At 37.9% G+C, this 22,040-nt stretch overlaps 1 protein-coding gene across 1 annotated transcript in view; it reads left to right on the top strand.

The window, feature by feature from the left end:
* MID1 (midline 1) overlaps nucleotides 1–22,040 on the top strand; it is a 147,867-nt gene that overhangs the window by 104,744 nt on the left and 21,083 nt on the right. Inside the window, exons 4-5 of the mRNA XM_005151430.4 lie at nucleotides 15,907–16,014; nucleotides 19,124–19,272. Of these exons, the coding sequence (XP_005151487.1) occupies nucleotides 15,907–16,014; nucleotides 19,124–19,272 (257 nt within the window). The remainder of the gene's footprint in view (nucleotides 1–15,906; nucleotides 16,015–19,123; nucleotides 19,273–22,040) is intronic.

Genomic DNA, 22,040 nt, shown 5'->3' with positions numbered 1-22,040 from the left:
TTTGTAAACTCAAAAGTCATGCATACAATATATTCACCTTCAGAAGAAGATGCTTAAAGGCCTTTGATTTACATATTCCACTTTGCATATTCAGTTACATATTCTGCTTTAAGTATCACAGAAAATCATTAGCAGGGAGGGAAGTCATATTTCCCCAAAATCTGTGGATTGTTTTAGGTGGCCCCATGGGGCTGCTGCTCTACATGCTCTACATGACTAATTCAGCCATGGGAGCTGACACAAGAAGACATCAGAGTCCAAAATAGATTTCTTTTTTTTCTTTTTAGCAAAACTTCTTTTTACTTTTTGCCACCCTAGAAGACCTTATAAGTTCTTATAATATATTCAGGTCAACAAAGCCAAAACTGCTACTAACAAAGACTAGGAAAAGTTCAACACTGTGAGGTGCATGTCCTTGTTGATAGACATACTGGATTCATTGGGATACACCAGAGTCACCATTTGTAGTGCTGTCTGTTTTCTTAAGTACTAAACTCAATTGAAGATGGCATGAGAAAGTTAAGGGGGTAGGAAACAGAGGAGCTAAAACAGATAAATATTGCTGATTTAGAGTGGAACAATTTTAAAGCTCAGTCACAGAGAAAAGGTGTTTTCATCTGAACACCTAATTACCAATCACTAATCAGATTAGTAAAGAAAACTTATTTAACCTGCTGAAAAATACTTGGTTTTTTGTTTGCATTACAATTTTGTCTATTGACAGGTTTCTGCATAGGACCATTTCCCTTCTTTTACTGCATTGTAATTCCTGCAGCAGCCTCATTTATAAAGGAAAGTGTTCACTTTTGTGTTCCTGGAAGACAGGCATCATTAAATAACAATAATGTTGTGCAGAAGAGGTATTTCACTTTGAGTATGATTGTCTATACATGTGAAAGGAAGCCAAGTTTCTTCACCAGTGTTGCCTAATGCATAGTCCTGGGAAATTTGAGAGAGGAAGGTAGCCTTAACCTTCAACATTGATATGATTTGAAAGAAATTATCTGTGACATAGACTGCTGTAGCAGCCACATGTCACATCTACAGAAAGGCACTTGGCTTTTAGAGAAGCTTGTTTTTCTTCCTTATAAATCTCATGGGAATTCTCCATGGGGTTTCTTCTTTTCTCTCTTTTTCAGACTAAAATTCAGTGATCTAATTAAGCCCAAGAGCAACTTCTGCTTGTGAATAGATTTGAAGTTGCATCTTGAATATTTGACCTCTGCTTGTTGCCTGTAGTAATGGCACATGCTGCAGAAACAAAAAAAAATCTATCCCCCCAAAACCCCAAACCAAAAACCAGAGCAAACAAAAAGCCCAAAACAACCAAGACTGTTCTTCTAAACAGATCATCTGTTCTTCCCAAGAGACTATGAAGGTCTATCCACAGTATCAGACATGAGGTGAATTTTTTGCATTCTTTCTATAGGCAGCAGTAACACCAGGCAGAACAACTGTAGAATCAGCTGGAACAACTATAGCAGGTAATAAGAGACAGAGACAAGTCATGTTTTCTTCCTCTGTAAATAAAACTTGAGGCAAAACCCATGAAGCAGATAGGCTCAGGATAGCATAAGGCCTGTTCTTCATTGGTGGCCTACGTCCAAGATGGGCTAGATCAGGAAAATTTAACATCACTCCTTCATCTCCTCTGCAATTCTGCAATATATTACCAACTCTAAGGTTTAGTATTACAAAAAATCCGATTTGATCAACTGGTAACAGATGCACTACTGTCCCTAGAGTCTTGTTTTAGAAAATTTCTCTGTAGACATAAAGCAATAGCAGCAAAATTGTTAATGGATTCCTACCACATTTTCTTAATCAAATTAGCCTAATTAGCATTTAAATTAGCTACATATTAAGAAATGAGCTTCAGTCAAAACCCCAGACATAGGCCACACTGGAAATAAGGCAAGTGGAGATGTGGAGGTAAACTTTAAAGCTATTTCTGTTTCTCAGAGCTCTGTGAAAATTTCAGATACGATATGAATATCTCCAGTGTCAGAGAAGCTATAGATTTTTAAAAGTCAGTATGCTCTCTTTCTCTGTGCTTCTTCATGGCAGAAATTCACCCCAAACCAGGAATCCAAATGAAGGAAACAGTATATAAGTTATAACATTAATGTTACAAATTTTAAATCACAAAATAATAAGAAAAGCTGAATTTCTAATGAATGTAGTAGTGTTGCCATATGAACTTGCTTAAAAGTTGAAACAACCAGGTAGTTAATTTTATAGTAAATGCTTTCTTTTTCATTTTTTGATACATTACAGATAATGATGTAAAACAGATTGTATGGAATTCGTAAACATGTGAAAACATAGTACACTTTAAAAACTGCTGTTACATAATTTAATTTTCCTTAACTAATTTAAATAATTTTAATCATGTTATTTTAATACTGATTTAGATTTGGGGAGGCTTAAAACCAGTTAAAATAATAATAAAGGAAGCTTTGGGTTTCATACATAATTTGAACTTTGAAAAAACAAGGAAGGAAAATAAATTATTATTACTCATGTTAGAGTTACAAAGATTTTATTAAGGGGTATATAAATGTAAAAAAAAAAATTTATGCTCATTATCATTTATTTCTATAAATAAACACTAACATCTCTAAAGCCTTTGTCATGCTGTAAACCAAAATTTTCAATATTACATGAAAAATGAGAAAAGAATGTCTTCTTCATATGGAGCAGAAGCTGATGTTTCTGAAAATAAACAACAACCAGGCTCTGTGTCTTTTAAAGAAATGAATTCTCACCAGCCAAACTCAAATGTTGTCTATTTCTTACCAGCCAAGTGAGCTGTTAATGGGCTTCCCACAACCACCTTCACTGAAGATTAATTATCTACCCATACATCCTTCCTATCAGGCAACTGTAACTTCATTGATAACAAAGGCCAAATCCCAATCTCTCTGTTTTAAAACTAATGCTTATTCCCTTCTGAGAGTTATTTCCACTTTTCTCTCACAAGCAGGCAATGACTGGTTGGGGACATTAGTTATCTAGAAGCTGGATGCCTTCCAACCACTGAGGAGGGGGGATCTGGGGCTGCCTTTCATCACAGCAACAGAGGCATAAATCTTGCCTAATTTTAGATGGAGTTTATCAATTTATGACAGAATCTATCCTGATGGAGAACCTGATCTTAGGAGACTTCAGAAGTCCATTTCTAGTCTTGCATTCCTGTGGGTGGATCTGGGCATATCAGCAGAAAAGCTTTTGTGAATGAATCAAGCTAAACTTGTCTACTGCTTTAAGTATAGAAAAGATATTATTAAGCATTTTATAATAATAATTTTAATATCTGAATGTCTGGTTTCATGCCTAATATGAAAGTATAGTCTGAGCTAATAGTTTATGGTAACACTGAATTTTAAAAATCCTATCTTCCCAAAGGGAACCACACCTGAAAAGTGAATGCTTGAGACTATAACACACCTTTCTGTCTCAAATCCTTCTGTTTTGTTAGGAACACCCTGGCATGCTGGTTTTACCCATCCTTCAGACACAACCCTAGCATGTTTTTTGTTTTACACTCATTTTTTCATCTTTCCATTCTCCCTTCCTCGATAATCCAGTCTGTCATTTCTTGCCTTTACAGAAACCCCAGAGGTTATTTATCAGCAAAGTTTTGTATTCATTCCTTGGAGACAATGGCAGATCTGCAACATCATTCTTTTGGCCAGGCTGCTTTCTTCAGAGCACCCCTTTGCACAGGATAGCTCTCTGGGTTGACCCTGTGAGTCATCTCTGCTCCTTGCTCTGTTTAGGAAAGGTAGCTGGGGTAGCTTCTCCAGGGACAGCAGGCTTGGCTCCATAAAATGCTAAAGTGATTCATAGGATAATAAAGTATAACTCTCCGCAAACTAAGAAAACAGAATAGAAATGGCTACCAATGTGAAATATGTTAACTTGTAGATCACAGCATTCATGTGTCTCATAGTATCTTTAGAAAACTATAAAAAGCATTAGGTACTGTCTTGGAGAATTTTATCTTTAAATTCTGTGGATATTCACCCATCAAGAGAGCCCTTTAGCATGTGGCTGAATCAGCATGTGGCTCTGTGTGTGTCCATAGAAACACTCATGTGGGCCAGTAAAGCAGCTACTTAGTTCTGGAGCTATTACAAGAAGATGTTTGAGGGAAAGGGAAGTAATGTAAATATTATGTTTGGTTGATACGCTGGAGGGGAGGAATGCTATCCACAGGGACCTTGACATACTTCATAGATGGGCCGATGCCTAACTCATAAGCAAAGCAAAGTGCAGGGTCCTACACCTAGCTTGGGGCAATCCCAGGCACATCTACAGGTTGGGAAGAGAAGAGATTCAGAGCAGCCCTGTGGAGAAGGACTTGGGGGTGTTGGTCAATGAGAAAATGAACATGAGCCAGCAGTGTGCACTCACAGCCCAGAAAGACAACTGTATCCTGGGCTGCAACAAAAGGAGTGTGACTAGCAGGTCAAAGGAGATGATCCTGCCCCTCTACTCTGCTCTTGTGAGACCTCACCTGCAGTATTGTGTGCAGTTCTGGTGTCCTCAACATAAAAAGGACATGGAACTGTTGGAACAAGTCCAGAGGAGGGCCACGAGGATGATCTGGGGACTGGAGCCCCTCCTGTATGAAGACAGGCTGAGAAAGTTGGGGCTGTTCAGTCTGGAGAAGAGAAGGCTGCGTGGAGACCTCATAGCAGCCTTCCAGTATCTGAAGGGGGCCTGTAAGGATGCTGGATACTGAATCCCTTCATCAGGGATTGTAGTGATGGACAAGGGGGTAATGGGTTTAAACTTAAACAGGGGAAGTTTAGATTGGGTATAAGGAGGAAGTTCTTTACTGTGAGGGTGATGAGGCACCGGAACAGGTAAATGCTCCATCCCTGGCAGTGTTCAAGGCCAGGTTGGATAGAGACTTGGGCAATATGATCTAGAGTGAGGTGTCCCTGCCCATGGCAGGGGGATTGGAATTAGATGATTTTAAGGTCCCTTCCAACCCTAACCGTACTAAGATTCTGTATTTATGCTTTGGCATAAATTAACAGCCTAGGCACAAGCCCTCTACCACAGCCGAGGGAGAAAAAGGTCTTGCTGGATCCAATCCCACTGGGTCAAACACAGCTGCAGTATTTCACTCATAACAAATGTGCCATGCAAATCACTCATGGAATAACTGTAAATTTCTCAGTGAGCCTTGGACAAATCTTCCAAAATCACCATTGTAAAATTGTGATTGGCAGGCCTAGGATATGCCAATATAAGCCAATTCCTGGGTGACAGCACCCCTGTGACTATACCAAGCCACTGTTAGGTCTCCATTCCTCTCCATGTGCTGGAGGGACATCAGCACCTTGCAGCACTGCCACCTTCCCCTGCATACCTGCCACATGCAAAGCAATGGGAGCTGCATCCTGCTCTGATGGCCTGTGCATTTTCTATCTGTATGCAGGTCCGGACTTAGCCAGTTTTCCAATGTATCACGGAAAGATTTAGTGCTGCTAAGTGCTTAGGTTCTCCCATTGGTTTTAGTGTCACAAGTTTTCCGGGCTGACAAAGTGCTATGTCACAGCAAATTTGCTTCTTTGTCATAGTTCCCAAGACACGTTACTTCTATGAATGTGTGAGGTTTCTGCAAACGCCCTTTAGATCATTACATTTATTGGTGTAAGGCACAAATTTGAGCATGATCATCCTTTTCCAGTTACTCTTTTTTTTCTAAGCAATTTGAGTTTTGTTCCTGGACATTTTTCCTCATCTGTTATAGGAAATATATGATTAAATGTCTGTTATTTAGTCAATACCATGAAGCTTCTCTCATCTGTTAGCCAGCAACATAATCTGAACTCAGCTGGAAGAAAAATTGGAGCAATTATCTAGGGGGGAGGGGAAAGGAAATAGGTTTTGCTTGTAGACAGCTTTGTAACATCTGTATCTCAGTCTTTCTGTTTGTTTTGTTTTCAATTCGCCAAATGTCACAGGAAGCAAATTCTGGACACTGCTGCAAAATCATTTTTTGTTGTATAAAGAAGGGAAAGCGTTTTCCTCTAACTGTAAAATTCTCAAACTGCAGAATCTTTTGCTTTGTTTGTAATGGAAGTGTAAAGTTTCTACATCATTTCTAAAGATTTGCTGTAGGCTAAATCTCAGCATAGAGTTCCCAGTCAAAAATTGGTTTTGTGTGTGCTGAAGGTTTTTTTTTTATAGACGTGTTGTATAATCATCTCCCAAAAAAAAAAGAAAACCCAACCCAAAACCAAACAATAGGATATTGGAAGACTCTTTATTTCACTAGCACAGGTACTGAAAACACACACACACACACATATCAGTTTAAATCAGTCTAACGACAGCAGTGCTAAAGTGATAAAGAGAAGATGGCAGCACCTGGGAAATCCTGGTGTTCCCTTTTGTCCCTTTTGTGTGTGTGCTCATCCGAAAGAAATTAGTCAAATGGGAAAATTATAAACAATGGAAATTTAAGTTTCTGGTAAGACTTGAGCTACCAGGTAGCTATTGAAATTTTGCAACAAAATGTCTCTATCATTTTTTATATATGATAAATATAGCATTTCTCTTACAGCAAAATCAAAACTAGTCTGTCAGCATGATACCCTGAGGACACTCAAACAATAAAGAGGCTTTGTCTGTGACAATAACAACCACCAACTACTCTTCTTTCACTAAGTTTCATGGTACTCACTCCTTTTCTTGAGACTTAGGACCATTTCAGTCAAAGTCCAAGTCCTCATTAGGAAAATCTGTATGTAAATCCTGGTGTCTGAATTGCAGCAAATGGCCTTCATAGTCATACAAAGGTGACAACTGATAGTCTGGAATGAGGAATTTACTTTGCTGGGGTGCTGGAGGTTTTTTAGATAGTAGGAAAGGGGCAATTGGTTAAGTAAGTGTTTATCATCACTGTGAAATATGCGGGACAGATAACTTGGAAAGCAGCTTCAAGGAAAGGAAAGTTGCTTTTTCGACTGCCCCAGTATCTTCTATTTTTGTGGAGATACTTGTTCAGCAGTTAAATTTATTTGCTATATTTAAGCGCTGGAAGGAACTGACATTTTTTGATCGGTGAAACAGGAAAATATGACTTAAAGGAAATTGGGAGTTCTTGCTCTCAATAAGAGAGTAATTAGCAAACTTCATGATGTGCATAAAACCCTAGGGAAGGGTTTACAGCATATTTTTGCGAAGACAGTTTCTAATGAGAGAGGGTACAAGAGACACTTTCTCTATTAACATTATTTAGATTAATTATATGGCATGATCTGCTTTTGGTTTCTAATTATTTTAGCTCTATATTTAATTCCATTCTCATAAACCTTGATTTTATTCAATGAAAATCACAAGTAAGCTTTAGTCTGAGTCTTAATTTTATATAGCATTAGAAAAAAAGAGAAACTTCAGAAATAAAAACTGACAAAACATGCTGCATGGCATGTGGCAGTACAGAAAATTGATTCAAAGATGTCCTAAGTTGCATGCTCAGTAAGCCCTAGCCTTGTAGTCAAATATTATTTGCCCAAAGAATTATTTGACTGTTTTCACAAATTACTAATTAAATGTATAGGTGGTCCTATATGTATATAGATCTACTGAAGTTATGCAAACATTTTATGGCATGTACTGGAATATGTTGTTGCATCTACAACTGTTTTGTAACTTCTGGAAACTGGTGTCATCATTATGATAATATGTCACACAGATTGTATATAAATTAATAGCAGCGATTGCCATTGCCTCTTAAGGCGACTGGTTCCCTTTCATAGGATCATAGAATAGTTAGGGTTGGAAGGGACCTTAAGCTCATCTAGTTCCAACCCCCCTGCCATGGGCAGGATCATCTCACACTAAACCATGGCACCCAAGGCTTCATCCAACCTGGCCTTGAACACTGCCACAGATGGAGCATTCACAACCTCCCTGGGCAACCTATTCCAGTACCTCACCACCCTAACAGTAAAGAACTTCCTCCTTATATCCAATCTAAACTTCCCCTGTTTAAATTTGAGCCCATTTCCCCTTGTCCTGTCACTACAGTCCCTAATGAATAGTCCCTCCCCAGCATCCTTACAGGCTCCCTTCAGATACTGGAAGGCTGCTATGAGGTCTCCACGCAGCCTTCTCTTCTCCAGGCTGAACAGACCCAACTTTCTCAGCCTGTCTTCATACAGGAGGGGCTCCAGTCCCCAGATCATCCTCGTGGCCCTCCTCTGGACTTGTTCCAACAGTTCCATGTCCTTTTTATGTTGAGGACACCAGAACTGCACACAATACTGCAGGTGAGGTCTCACAAGAGCAGAGTAGAGGGGCAGGATCATCTCCTTTGACCTGCTAGTCACACTCCTTTTGTTGCAGCCCAGGATACAGTTGTCTTTCTGGGCTGTAAGTGCACACTGAAGCTGGCTCATGTTCATTTTCTCATTGATCAACATCCCCAAATCCTTCTCCACAGGGCTGCTCTGAATCTCTTCTCTTCCCAACCTGTAGATGTGCCTGGGATTGCCCCAAGCTAGGTGTAGGACCTTGCACTTTTCTTTGCTTATGAGTTAGGCATCAGCCCACCTCACAAGCGTGTCAAGGTCCCTCTGAATGGCATTCCTTCCCAACCAACTGAACCACACAGCTTGGTGTCATCAGCAAACTTGCTGAGGACGCACTCAATTCCACTGTCCATGTCACTGACAAAGATGTTGAACAGGAGCAGTCCTAACACCGATCCCTGAGGGACACCACTCGTTACTGGTCTCCAACTTAACTGGACATCTCTGTCACTCTATCTCTCCCTCTGTCTCACATTCATACACATTTATTTGTTCACTTTTGTGTTAGACGAATATGCCTACAAAACCTTATCCTTGGACAAGAAAATGGGGTTTAGTTCACTGTTACTTAACTGGTTAACTAAAGGAGCAGGTAATAATTTGTGACTGCAGTCAGAGAATATAACTTGTCAGTCAAAATGTTGTTACTTTTTTGGAGCCCTCTGTCTTTGTGACATTTACCTTTACTGGAACAAAATACTCCTGTGTTCCTTTTTCTGCCTGACACAAAGAGCTAAACTACAGTTAGAGCAGCAAGGAGACCAAAAGTATTGGTCTTTTAGTGAGTATGTTAAACGCTAGGCTAAAGACCCCAGATCCTGAACAAGAGTTTTAAGCACTAAACTGTTGGTTACAAAGGCACTGGTGTAATTTTCATCAAAGGATGGGCAGTCCTTTGAACTTCAATGATTATTTAGTTGGTTTTGGTTTTCTACCCTAAATGAAACACGCTAAGTGGAATATTTTGCTCAGTGCAAAACAAAGGCTTAGTGTCAGCAGGAAAAACAAAATAAAAACAATAAATAAGTAAATATTCTTCAATTCAAATGTATTTTTATTATTTAGGTTCAAAGAAAAGACCAACATAAAGGACAAACATACTGACTGAAAATAAATTATTAATATGACCTTTTTACTGCATTTTGAAAAAATAACATTCCTCCTAGGGTTTAGTTTCACAAAGAGCTTAATCTGATTTTAAGCCTCATTGTTGCCCAAAGCCTTCCCCACCTCTGTTTCTGCCCTCCCTTTTGTATGAGACAGGTGAGCTCAGCCATTTCTCCAGGTGGCCACACCAGCTCCTGTGGAAAGCAGGGAATACCCTTTTTTCTTTTTGGCAGCATGATCCCAGGGCAGTTTAACCCAGTTGTGAAACAGTGGTTTGTCTTGCAATAAATGTTTTTCCTCTGGTATGCTTTCCTATCCCAAGAAATGTCAGCTATAGTTTCAACAGGATACTACATTTGTGTTTTATAAAAACAATACTTGGCTCATTGAAGCAAGCCTAGTCGATGGGCTTTACAGCTGTCAGAATAAACATCCCTGGAGTAGCTCTTTGTAAGAACTTCCCAGATCACCTGAATTTTAGATTTTTTATGTTGTCAGTGGAATTTCTATAAAAACAATTTGTTTGTTTTCCATGAAGCTTTTGGTTTGGTTTGGTGGTTAAATTGTAAATGTCGCTAGAGAACTGCTAGGTGTCTTGCTGGTTAGCTTCTCAGTAATGTGCTTCAGAGCACAGTGGGACAAAAGCTTTAATATTTTAGTAAGTAACATGAGTGTTTAAAACTTCTAAAAAAGTTTATTTTTAGTCAAGATGGGGGCAGATAGTCTTATCAGCCTGACCAAAAGCAGGTTAGATATCCTAGCCTAATCGATTCTTTATTCACAAAAATTCCTAAGTAGCTAGAGTAAGTTGCTGTACTTCAGCAGTGACCTTTGTTTAACCTGCTCCAAGACTGCCTCTAAACACAGTTCTCCTAGTTAGAGATAGATGTGGAATGCAAATAAAAACAAAGCCTCTGGCACACTTGAAATGGGAGATGACTATTCTTTTTTCTTTTGCAGGGATTCAGAATAAAAGAGTTGTAGGTGATCCATTCAGATGGCAATTTGATTAATATCAAATATTTCCAAAGGCATTGTTTGTCATAATAGATAAGATCAGTTTTACACTTAGACTAGGTAACATCTGTTAAAGCTTTATTCCAAGAGTTGCTTTTGCTCTACACAAGACAAAATTTAATAACCGATAATATCAAACAGGGATATGAAGTGAAAGAAGTTTGAATCCATGGCTCTCATTCAGCCCAGTCATCATAAATGCATATTAATCATCCTTCGCATTTCATTAAATATATTAATGAAACATGGATGATGTTAAAACATTACCTCAGTGTATTGGACTCTATGAAGAAAAGTTATTCACTTTACAACGTGGAGTAATTTAAAAAATAATAGGACTCTCTATACTTCCAAGTTGAGTATAATCCTTTAATTCATCTAGATTCTCATCCAGGAAAACATGACAATGAAGAAAGTTTTGCTATAGGTACCAACCATTATATGTCATCACTTTAGGTTGGTTTTTTGTTTGGTTTTGTTTTTTTATGTTTTCAGGTTTGGTATAAGAAGGAATTCAGGCTCAAAATCTAGAGTGAACTATGGGGCAATGAGGTTACGATAGTTAAGTGAAATCATTGCAATTTCCTTTTCTGATAGTTTTATTTATTTGTGAGTATATAGTAATTCTATAACCATGAACTCAAACCCATTAAATAAAGCTGATATCTCTTTCTTACCTGTATGGCCACAGCTGTGAAGAAATTATTTTTGAGGGACTGAGACAATTTTTAAATAGAAAAGCTGAAACTCAAATTCATACCTCACTTTCCAAAGATCACAATCTTTATACAACCTACTTTCTTCCATTTTGTGTAACTAGCAGAAGACTAATGAATAAAAATCACTCTAGTTTTGATGAAATTATGCCAGAGAGTGGAGTCTTTAAAAAGCCACCCACCCTAATTTTGGGTATCTTACTTTGTTTGACTTTTAGAGATTATTTGCCAAAAAGACACATGTTCATTTCCACTTGCAGACAAAATTGCCTCACCCATAAAGAATCTCAGAGATAGAGTTTTGCTCCTGCAAGGAAATTTCACTAAAAGATCCTTTGATTCCAGTATATTATTTGAGAAAGTGTTCATGAGTATGAATCTAGCCCTCTCACACTCTGTTTGCCCATATAAGCTCCACTGTAACCTTGAACCTCCAGCCATATTGTAGTTCTGTGCTTTCCCAAACATCTGCTGGGGACTTTGAAACCACCACATTCATTTTCTTATGACCTAAACTGCAATTTAACTCAAGTCTCTGAAGATGAAAGCCAAGGAAGTCTCTGTAGAGAGCAGAACACTTTCCAAAGCAGTTCTCAGCTTGTGGAGCTCAGAACAACTGGCCTGTCTCTCCCCTTCGGGTCAGGAGGGCTTGTATCCAGCTCCCTGTCAGACATCTGAGGACCCCCCATTTTTCTTTTTCTTCTACACCCACTCCCTGAGGCAAGGGCCAGCAGCCCCTATCCATCTGTCTAGAAAACCTGGAGAGAGCCCGGAATAGTTTTACTTCTTTTTTACTTTTTTTTCAGTAAACTGTTTGAGGTCTTCAGATATTCCAGAAATAGGAACAAATTCACCACAAAAGCAGCAGGACTAGAATCAGTCCTTGCATTCTTATTTGTAGTAGAGAAGTCATAATTTTTGCTAAATCATAACAAGATCTCCTAGTCAGCTTTAACACTGACTGAAGAGAAGTTTATAAAAATGATACTACAAAACACAAAGCTTCAGGTTTGAAGTAATTCTGTACATGGATTTTAAGGAATTGGTTGATTCCAAAATTAAGTGTATTCATATAATTAAATTTTTTCACAGAAAGATGTTCTGAAGTCTAGCATAAACTCTCAATCAATAGATATCTCAGATTAAAGAGTCAGCATTCATCTGGGATGGAGGAAGCCCAGATGAAGTCTGCTCTCTATGGTTCAGAGCTTCCCACAATCAAAGTGAGCAACGCAGCCTCCAGACTTTTAATGAACTCCTTGGAAAGTGGGTTTGCTTTTAATGTGGAAAAATGTAGAATGTAAAACCTCAAATATTTTCACCAGACAGAACTTGCATTCCTTGGCCAGCCCCAGCTGGAAGTTGTTGTCGAGGTTGCTGTTCATCAAAGGACTCAAGCAGAAGACAGAGCGTTATTCTGGTACTTCTGTAGCACCTGTACAGTGGAGCCCTGCTCCATGCCTGTGGCTCTTTGGTCTGACATCTGACTCCTCAGAAACATACAAGTAAACAATATCCAATAGTAATCTCACAAATAGTCCCCTTAGGGCCACAGCTAATAGCATGCACTTAAAGCTAGGCATGTGCTCAATTATAAAGTTATTACTGAATCAGAGGCCTTGTAGGCTGAAAATTTCATTAAGGAGTATTTCAACTTGAGAAAAGCTCCCAGATTAAAAGTGGGGGTTTTCATATAAAGCTCAGACCTATCAAATAATTTTGGAATATTCTTTTCACTTTTAATAAGCTTGTTCAAGTAATAACATTAGAAATGTCTTCAAACTAAGTTTATAAAAAAATTAACTTTTCAGATTTCAAAGAAAAGAGAAGTGTACAGTCAGTGCATAAGAAATCCAAATGTTTTTTCGATGTATTTTTTTCTTAGAAGGTTTTACTATTTAATTAATATGCTATTATTCAAACCAATCAGAACATTAAATGAAATAATGTTGATTTAACCTTTCTGTAACTCTGTGTTTCATGACAGTTGCCCCAAAGATTAATTACATGTGCTCAACAAAATGAATTGGTGATGTAAATGGTGATAGAAGTAACACTTTGAGTGGAAGCTACTCAAAAAACCTCTGAAGTGTTACTGTAATTAAGTGCCAAAATTGGCTGTGATGGGAGCAGACCTCAGTATTGACACAGACAGAATTGCACCCATGTACAGTGAATATAATAGCTGCCCCTGACTGAGCCCATTTGGGATTCCCTGCTTCTTGGTGGAATTTAGTCTGCAAGTGAAACTGGAATCAGGGCTGGGGAAACTGGTGCACTGGACAGCACATTGAAAACAGCTCTGCAGAGTTTCATGCCAAAAAATGGTTCATGGCAGGAGGGTGTGATGATGAGATGAGATCCCAGAGTAGTGGGATGACGAGAAGAGGCGGAATAGGAGGGACACTGATGACCGACTTCTAGGATCCTTGAGTGGTCAGTGGGGAGACACAGGCACTTCCAGAGGGTTTGGGTGAGCTGCTTCATGGTCTGTCTCTCCTTATGGACCATGGTGGGAAGTCAGGTAGAGCAGATAGTTAATGCAAGGAGATAAACAGGCACTTAAAAGTGCATTGTGGAAGTACTTACTATGTCCTTGCTTACTATCTGCAGATCTCCCCAGCACTTTCAGAGCGATCTGATCCCTTCCAAAACCAAATATATTTTCTCTTTATAACCCTGATATCTTACTTAATAGTTAGGCCTGTAAAATATGCAATCAATTTTAATTTTATGAAGATTTGAGAAGGATAATCCAAAACCTTAATGAAAATGCACTTTTGTATACAAGTTCCTTCTGTGCTCAGGGGATTCCACATAATATGGTTATTTGTAAAATTGGCCATGGTCCAAATTCTGATAAATACACATTCACTTAATCTTAATGAGCTCAATAATGTGCTTACAGGTAAATGCATGTTTAAACACACTGTTGGAAGAAAAGGAAAAACAAAGGCTGAGGCTGATTGAGGGACCCATTGGACTGAAAAATAACCAAGGGAAGAAATATAGCTACTATATAGTTACTTGCCACCTGGAACTATTCCATGCTGTAGTCACCACTAGCTCTTACTAGCTCAAAATAAAAGGTGATGTTGTCCTAGGAGCAATTGATCAGGGATGCAGGAATGAAGGCTGTCCACCTTCTTGCAAAGTGCAAATGGAAACAGCTCTGAAATCACTTCTTTAAATTTCTCTTTATATCAGAACTTTTTGACTTTTTCTCTGACTCCTTATACATACATGTAAGATATACATAGTATTGCTGGTGGGGAAGTACATTTTTCTTGTCATACAGAATGTTGATTTTTCACTGGGAAAAAATCAATCTTCCCCAGAAACAAAACATTTTCAGCTGAGAACTAGAACTTTTCCATTTTAAGTTTTCCACAAAGGTTAATATTTTACATAGAAAGCTAATGTACTTAGTGAGTGTTTTTGCATTAAAAAGTTTCACTGGCTCATATATTTATACTGTAGAAAACTATATGAGTAGTACAGCTATTATTTTCTATCTATCTGAGGCAAAGCGGTAATAATAGTCAAAACACACAACATGGTAATGTCATTTGGATCTTCAGTAATTTGAATCTTTCAGGAACCACTATACGGATAATGAAAATAAACAGTATTTTCAAATATAATTCAGAAAACCAAACATTAGGAACCATTACAAAAGTAACCAAGATAAGTAGAGAACCTGTTGTGCCACTATATAACTCCATAGTTTGCTCCTTGAACACTTAGTATAGTTCTGTTCCCCATATCAAAAAGGAGATGATAGACCTGGCAAAGTTTGAGAGAATAAAAACAAGGATGATTTAAGATATGGTACAACTTTCATATAAGGAAAAACTGAATCACTTAAGAGTCTTCAATGTAAGAGGTCTTCTTTTATAGTGATCTATAAAAGCACAAGCAGCACACAGATTGTGGATAGGTATCAGTAGTTTACTGTCCTTTCCAGTAAAAGTACTTGGGACTATTACATGCATCTGGAAGGAGACAGGTTCAAATCCCTCTAGGGGAAGCAACTTTTCACTTGACTGCAAGTTAAGCTCTGGTGCACATTGCTGTAGGATGGTGGGTATACTTCAAGTTTGCAGGGGTTGAAGAAGAGACTAGAAAAATCCACAGAAGATGACTCTTATGAGGATTAGTAATGATGTAGAAATTGTGTCTGGTTCAGGAAAACTGAGCTCCAAAAGGATAGAGGATGAGAAAATACTCACAGGAATCAAGTGTGTTGGGACTTCTTCCTAAGATGCTTTACTAGCAGATGCTGGCACTTACAGTGAAAAACAACATAATTCACTAGATGGACTGTATAATGCAGTACTTTTGCTCCTACATGCATTAGTATTCACTGCAGTCCTATATAGGGCTTGAAACAACAGCTATGTTAAGCAACTCCTGAAGAGCCTTCACTTCTCACTGATGCTCCCTGTGACTATCACTCAGTACTCACAGGACCAGCTTTTCTCACTTGAGTTAGAAATACCTGATAAGTATCTATTTGCAAGTCTTATCTCCTACAAACAAGACATTTAGACTTATTTCAGTGTTTCACAAAATCCAAGGCAGGGAAAAGAAGAATAGCATAGAGATTACACACATAAAGGAAGAAAAAATAAAAAGTCAAACCTAACATTTTAGAAATTACAGTTTTTAAACTGGGAAAAGGAAGATGTTAAAGGTTTTCCTAATCATAATGGTTTGTTTTGCAGGTAAATGCATCCCGCCAAGAAACCAAACTGATGGAAGAATGTGACCAGCTCATTGAAATAATCCAACAAAGGCGACAAATAATTGGAACTAAAATCAAGGAAGGAAAGGTAAAAGCTTTTATTCTTTAGACTATAAGTAGGTCAATACTGCTTCCTCATACTTATGGATTTTTGACCTCAGGCACTACTAACACAAATTTTAAAAGTCTTTATGTAGTCCTGGGTACTGCTGCTTTCATGGAAAGAGGAATGAAATATATCAAGATTGGTATACTAGACCTCAGCACTTTGTTTGGCATTTATCTTACTAAATGTGATTATGATTTTTAAGGTTAAACCAGAAATTATGTCACCATCAGTAAATGATAATAAAATAATGACTAATTAATGATTTCTTCACTCTGTTACATGGTTGAAAGTGTTTCCTCCAAAGTTTTTATTTTCACAGTGTGTCACAACAGTTGGTATCATGGCTGGCAATTATCTACATGAATATTCTAGTCTAGATACTTTATTTGTTAAAATATTATAACGTAATTTTTTTTCAATCATTGTCATTCTTAAGAATAGGAAGTCTAACTTATTTACAAAAAAAAAAGTTGTTCAAAAATATGCAGGGATGCAGTGAAGGATGCACTTCTAATTACTGAGTTACAATTATTAGTGACAAATGTATTGAACAGGAAATATCTCTGATATTCAAGTTTCAACACATTGTTAGCTACCTGTTAACTCAGAAACACATTAGAGTTGAATTAATGTCCTTATTTTCTAGGTTCATGGTGTTTACTCTTTAACTGCTAAGCTAACTAAGTCAAATATAAACTCTTCTTGTGTGGGAAAAGCTCAGGAAAGGAATAAAGTCAAGAGCAGGTTAAATGGCTCATGTGGCTGTCAAGATATTCCAATTAACTTGAAATGAAAAGCCTGTAGGCAGGGGCTGACCCAAACACATTTGAAACCACAGGTACTGTATGCTGTGTGACAGAACCTGAATTTCCTCATGCTGTTAACAAAACATAAATCCCTTCAAAATGGAAAAGATAGCCTTCTGCATCATTGTTTCAACTCTTTCTCTGTGCAGTGAGACCAGCTGTGCTTCCAATGAAGCAGAAAACTTTCCACTAATTTGGATTTGTTCTATATACATTAATTGCTTTTAAAAAATCTATTGCTTGCAAAAATGTGTTCTAATGTCCATTAGAGCATGGAAGGTTTTTAATACAATTAACTCTAAATTTATTTGAATATAGCTTTTATCAGAATCTGTCCCTATTCTTTGTTCTATTTTGTTCAACCAAAGGTGGCTTCCAGTAAAGTTCTGGAATGATTTGCTCCAAGTGTTACCTGTGTTAAAAGTTTTCAGGCATTCAAGAGACCCATGTGAAAAGCCACAGGAAATTATGCCCAATGTATCTTTTCAAAGGGGCCAGTGACTGAGAGTCTTTCTGGAAGGTAGGGCATGACGAATTTATCTTTAGGACTATAATTATGGATACAGAGCTGGAAATGCTCAGGTATAAAGTCCTAGCTATGCCTGCAAGGCTGCTGATTTAGACACATCAGTCTGACAATGTGACGCAGCTCCATCCTTAATCTCACCTATTACCCAAAACCCATAAATTTTCACAGAGAATGTAACAGGGAAAACAAACAAACAAACAAATAATATCAAATAGATAATTTTGGTGCAGACATCATTCCTGCCATTGGGAGAGTGGGTGGGGAGTTGGTGAGATGAGACTCTTCCTGTTAGTTTATGATCACTAGACTTCTTGAACAAGACAGAAAAAAGAATCAAACAAAAAAAAACATTGTTTATATATAGACCCCACAAATCATGACATGGCTTCTAATTGCTAAAAGCTCACAAGGTAACATTTATTTCAGTTTATTGTTTTGTTAATCAATAAGTAAAGAGATAAGCTACTTAATATTGCAATGAACTTTTCCCTTATTAGACTTGTGTAGGCCTGATAGTAATATCTGCAAATACAGTTAGGGAAAATATTATCACATTAGTTCATCCTAGAAGCTTATCAGAATATTAGCATTATCAAAATCTTTATGCTTTCCCAGCATTTTTCTCCCTTTATTGTTTCCATATTTAGAAGAAATACCAGTGTGACAAGATAGTAATAAGTTGGCCAGTGTTTTCTTTTTGAAAATATTCCAAAAGGTTTATTTCCCTGCTGGTTTCTGTTGTTGGGTAGGTGCACTAAGATACCTGTATCTCTACCTAGGATGCAATTACATCTGAAATTCAGCTCAGCAACTTCATAGCTACAGCCCTAACTGCGAGTTTGGAAATGTTATCTTGACTATAAATTTAGATATTTCTGCCAATCCACTCGGTTGTTAGTTTTCTCATTTTGCATGTAACTGCGTCTTAATGTCTTTCTAAACTCCAGAATTATTTCATTTCCTTCGTATTTCTTACTCCTGTTCAAACTATGGTCCCAATGTGATAACAATGGGAGAAACTCCAGACCTTTCAGGAACTAGAAGTTTTGCTAGCCAGCATTGTCTTTAAATAGAGGATTGGCTGCACCCCTCCGTAACCTTTCAGCTAATGATTACAGTTACATCTACTGTGTTTGTCTTCAGCACATATGTTTGCAGTAATAATAATCAGCTAGCTCTCCAGCACTACTGTGCTTTTGTCCAGTTAAAAATATCTAACAAGAAACACCCTATTTGATTAAAAGCACATAATGAAAGGGACAGACATGACATATGACATGTCTTGCTGGCAGAATTGAAGAATATTTTTCTGTCAAATTTATTTTCAGATTAATTTTTATGAAACCTCAGTAACAGGAAAAAAAAAGTAGTGTTAATCTATAAGATGCCTCTAATACAGATCTCATCGTTTCAGGGAAATGGTTATCTGAATAGCCCTTGGTTATCATGTAAGCAGAAAGTACCAGGAAATGACGTTTATTCTGTAGAAAAGTAGGCCAGCTGTGCTTGTTTTGGCTCTCCCCTGTTGTTTTCCATGTGGAAAATTTGAGGCAGAAAGGCTGCGCCTGTCCCTTTATTAAAAATGTTACGTGGCTACATGGGGCTCACCATCAAGCTAGTGTGAAAGAAGCTCTTGTCAGCGAAGCCATTCATCTTAATTCCCCTTTGCATTCCAGCTTTGCCTCGGCAGTGCAAATGCAATTATGATTTGTGACCTTAGAGATGTGACTGTTTTCTTATGTTTCCACTAAAGGTGGTGAGGTTGAGAAAACTGGCTCAGCAGATTGCGAACTGCAAACAGTGCATTGAGCGCTCGACATCCCTCATCTCTCAGGCTGAACAGTCACTGAAGGAGAATGATCATGCTCGCTTCCTGCAAACTGCTAAAAATATCACTGAAAGGTAAAGAAGGTGTCCTTTCAATAAATAGAACAGCCTCAGTTTAAAACAGACAGGTTGTCATAGTTGCTGCATTGTCTTGTCCCACCACAGATGTGGTCAAAAGCAGAAGATTAATTGCTGCATTCCCTCAAAACACTACTTTGTGCTGCACCAGAGTGGGAAGTACCTTACCGTACTGTTAAATCAAAACATTTCTTTGAAAAGAGGATCAGTCAAAGAATGTTGCGAAATGAGTCAGAACAGTAATAGCATGTACAAAGAAAGGAGGTTGCCAAGCAGATGTCTGGTGCTAAACACACAACAAAAAAAAAAGGCTTCTGGAGGCTGAAATCAGTCAGCAAGTACACTCCTTAGAAGAAACTCTCAATTATCTTAATGGATTCATATTCTTCACAAAATAATGAGTGGCAAGGTAATGAAATGTATGACATTAGGAACCTGCAACATGCCTCTCTGAGGCAGCCCACTCAAACAATTGGAGATTCAACAGCCTGAGTGTCCGGAAGCTTATGGCAGCTGCTGTGTTGAGTCCATGGGTGCTTCTAGGATCCTAGCTCCTCTCCAGCATGCCAGATATATCAAGGAGTGAAAAACAAGGGAGCAAGTCTTTCCAGGAATCTGTGCTTCAGAAAATTTGGTCTGGTTTTCAGTGCAGTGCTGTAAAGGTTGAAACATTACACTGAATTTCAGCAATATTTTCTGAAGAAAAAATGGTCTGGTGGAATTATCAGCCTGTTCAGCCACCAGTCAGGAAAAAAACCAAACAGCGAATGTATCTGGACAATGACAAAAAAAACTATGAAAATTGTGCTCATTCATTCAGCTGTTTTTTTTTTTTTTTATCTCTGGGTTCACATTATATCTTCACATTGTCTAGCCAATTTTCAATGATTTTGAAGCATGAAATTCCCTGCTTTTATTATTTGCTCTTCTGCAAAGTGCAGCACTCTTCCGGAGTGCTGTATGCAGATTCTCTGAATATAGGGTTTCAACAAAGCTATTTAATAAAATTTATAAATAAGCCAGCAACCCTGTGTTGCTTAATACAGATTCAGAAAATTGAAAATCTGTTGAGAAAAGCATAGCAAAGGAAGGGAAGGCAAGGCAAGGCAATGGATCATATGTGATCTGTCAGATTATTAGATCTTGATTTATATTCTGTAACCAAGGTACATTGTGACATCCCAACTGAAGCTGATAGTAAAACTACCATGAGTATGATAAGTAAAAAGCTGAAGATGGGAGTCTGTCCTTTTTCAATATTCAGGGGAACAAGCAGTAGGGCAGAAGCATGCAGAGACACAAAGCTTTGTAACTTACTATTGGAGAATATAAAGAGAAGCTCCATTTTGAGCTTGTAAACATGAACAATTGCACCATAAATACAGTCACAGAAGAGACACTCAGAGTGCAGATATGAGACCAGATGACATATGTGTCAAATCAAATCTAATTCTTGACTATCACAGATTGCTATCTGTAATGAGATGGCTATGAACACCTTGAAATTCAAAGAATCATATCAAGCAGTGAATAAAACTTGGGGGGGGGGGGGGGGGAAATACCATATGCTTGTAGACAAATTGCAAGAGGAAAAAGAGACTAAATCTGATTAATAAATTATTCTCCATGTGTAATTCTCTGAGTTGTCATGTAATGAGCAATATTTTGTTTGCTTCTAGAGTGCTTATGTAACAGTTTCCCCAGGGCCTGAGCTCCAGCAGCTAAAACAGTCTCCTGGAATTATGCTCATTTCATTTCTTCATCCACATATTTCAAAGTAATTGCAGTGTAATATTCTCTGTTGTAAGCACAACAGGTAACTGTGTAAGCAAAGACATTACATACACTACAATGATTTAGGTTGTGCATTATTTACAGTGGGTGAAACACATTTATCCTATAAAAACGATTTCCAGCCAAGTACAATGTCAGATAGAGCAGGCAGAATTATAAGAGGAAATTCAATCCTCTAAACTTAACATGGTGACATGGTGCCTGAAACTGCAAGTTATTGAGCTCACCAAAAACTGGCTTTAACACATGTTCTCACAGTACACCATTTGTGTAGCCCCAAACACCAGTCCAAAATGGCCTGGTGGTATGGTCTTCACACACTCCATATGTGCTTTATGGACATATACAAAGAAGCTCTTTAATCTTAGATACCTTCATGCTGGCTTGTCAGTAAGGCTTTTGTTATTTTTGCAGAAGTGTGCATCACCCTGAGACTTCCCCAAGACAGGCTCAGCAAGAAATGGATGCGTTTTTTTTCCAACTAGATGTAAAAATGACAGAGTGTAATTGTAGAAAAACTTCTGGGGATGAGGGAGAAAAAAAAAGAAGACATGAAAGAGTTCAAGGCATTTCCCCCTCTAAATATATGGGGCAAAAAGCACTTCAGTTATCCTCTCTAAAAATACCCAACCAAATTTTATCTGTACTAGAATCTACTTCAAACTAAGTTCTACAACCACAGCTGCAAGAGAACAGTGCTGAAAACTGTATAACAAGAATTATTGACTAGGAAACCTCCTCAGCACTGTTTTTGAAAACTGTGCTGAAGACAATGGGATGTACAGCTCAGTTTTTTACTTTCCTAACTGTTTTCCTAAACTACTACACATGAAAGATATGCAAACATAGCTCTTGGTAAGCATTTGGCCTAGTAGCCAAATTTGGGCCCTGTCTACAGGGAAATACTGTAATTTGGGAAAATGTTAATTGAAGCTATCAGAATATTTTGATCTGCTGTGTCATGAGTGACA

This window comes from Melopsittacus undulatus, chromosome 2 (genome assembly GCF_012275295.1).
Source record: "Melopsittacus undulatus isolate bMelUnd1 chromosome 2, bMelUnd1.mat.Z, whole genome shotgun sequence".
NCBI classification, from domain to species: domain Eukaryota; kingdom Metazoa; phylum Chordata; class Aves; order Psittaciformes; family Psittaculidae; genus Melopsittacus; species Melopsittacus undulatus.
This window is presented reverse-complemented; position numbering and strand designations above follow the sequence as displayed.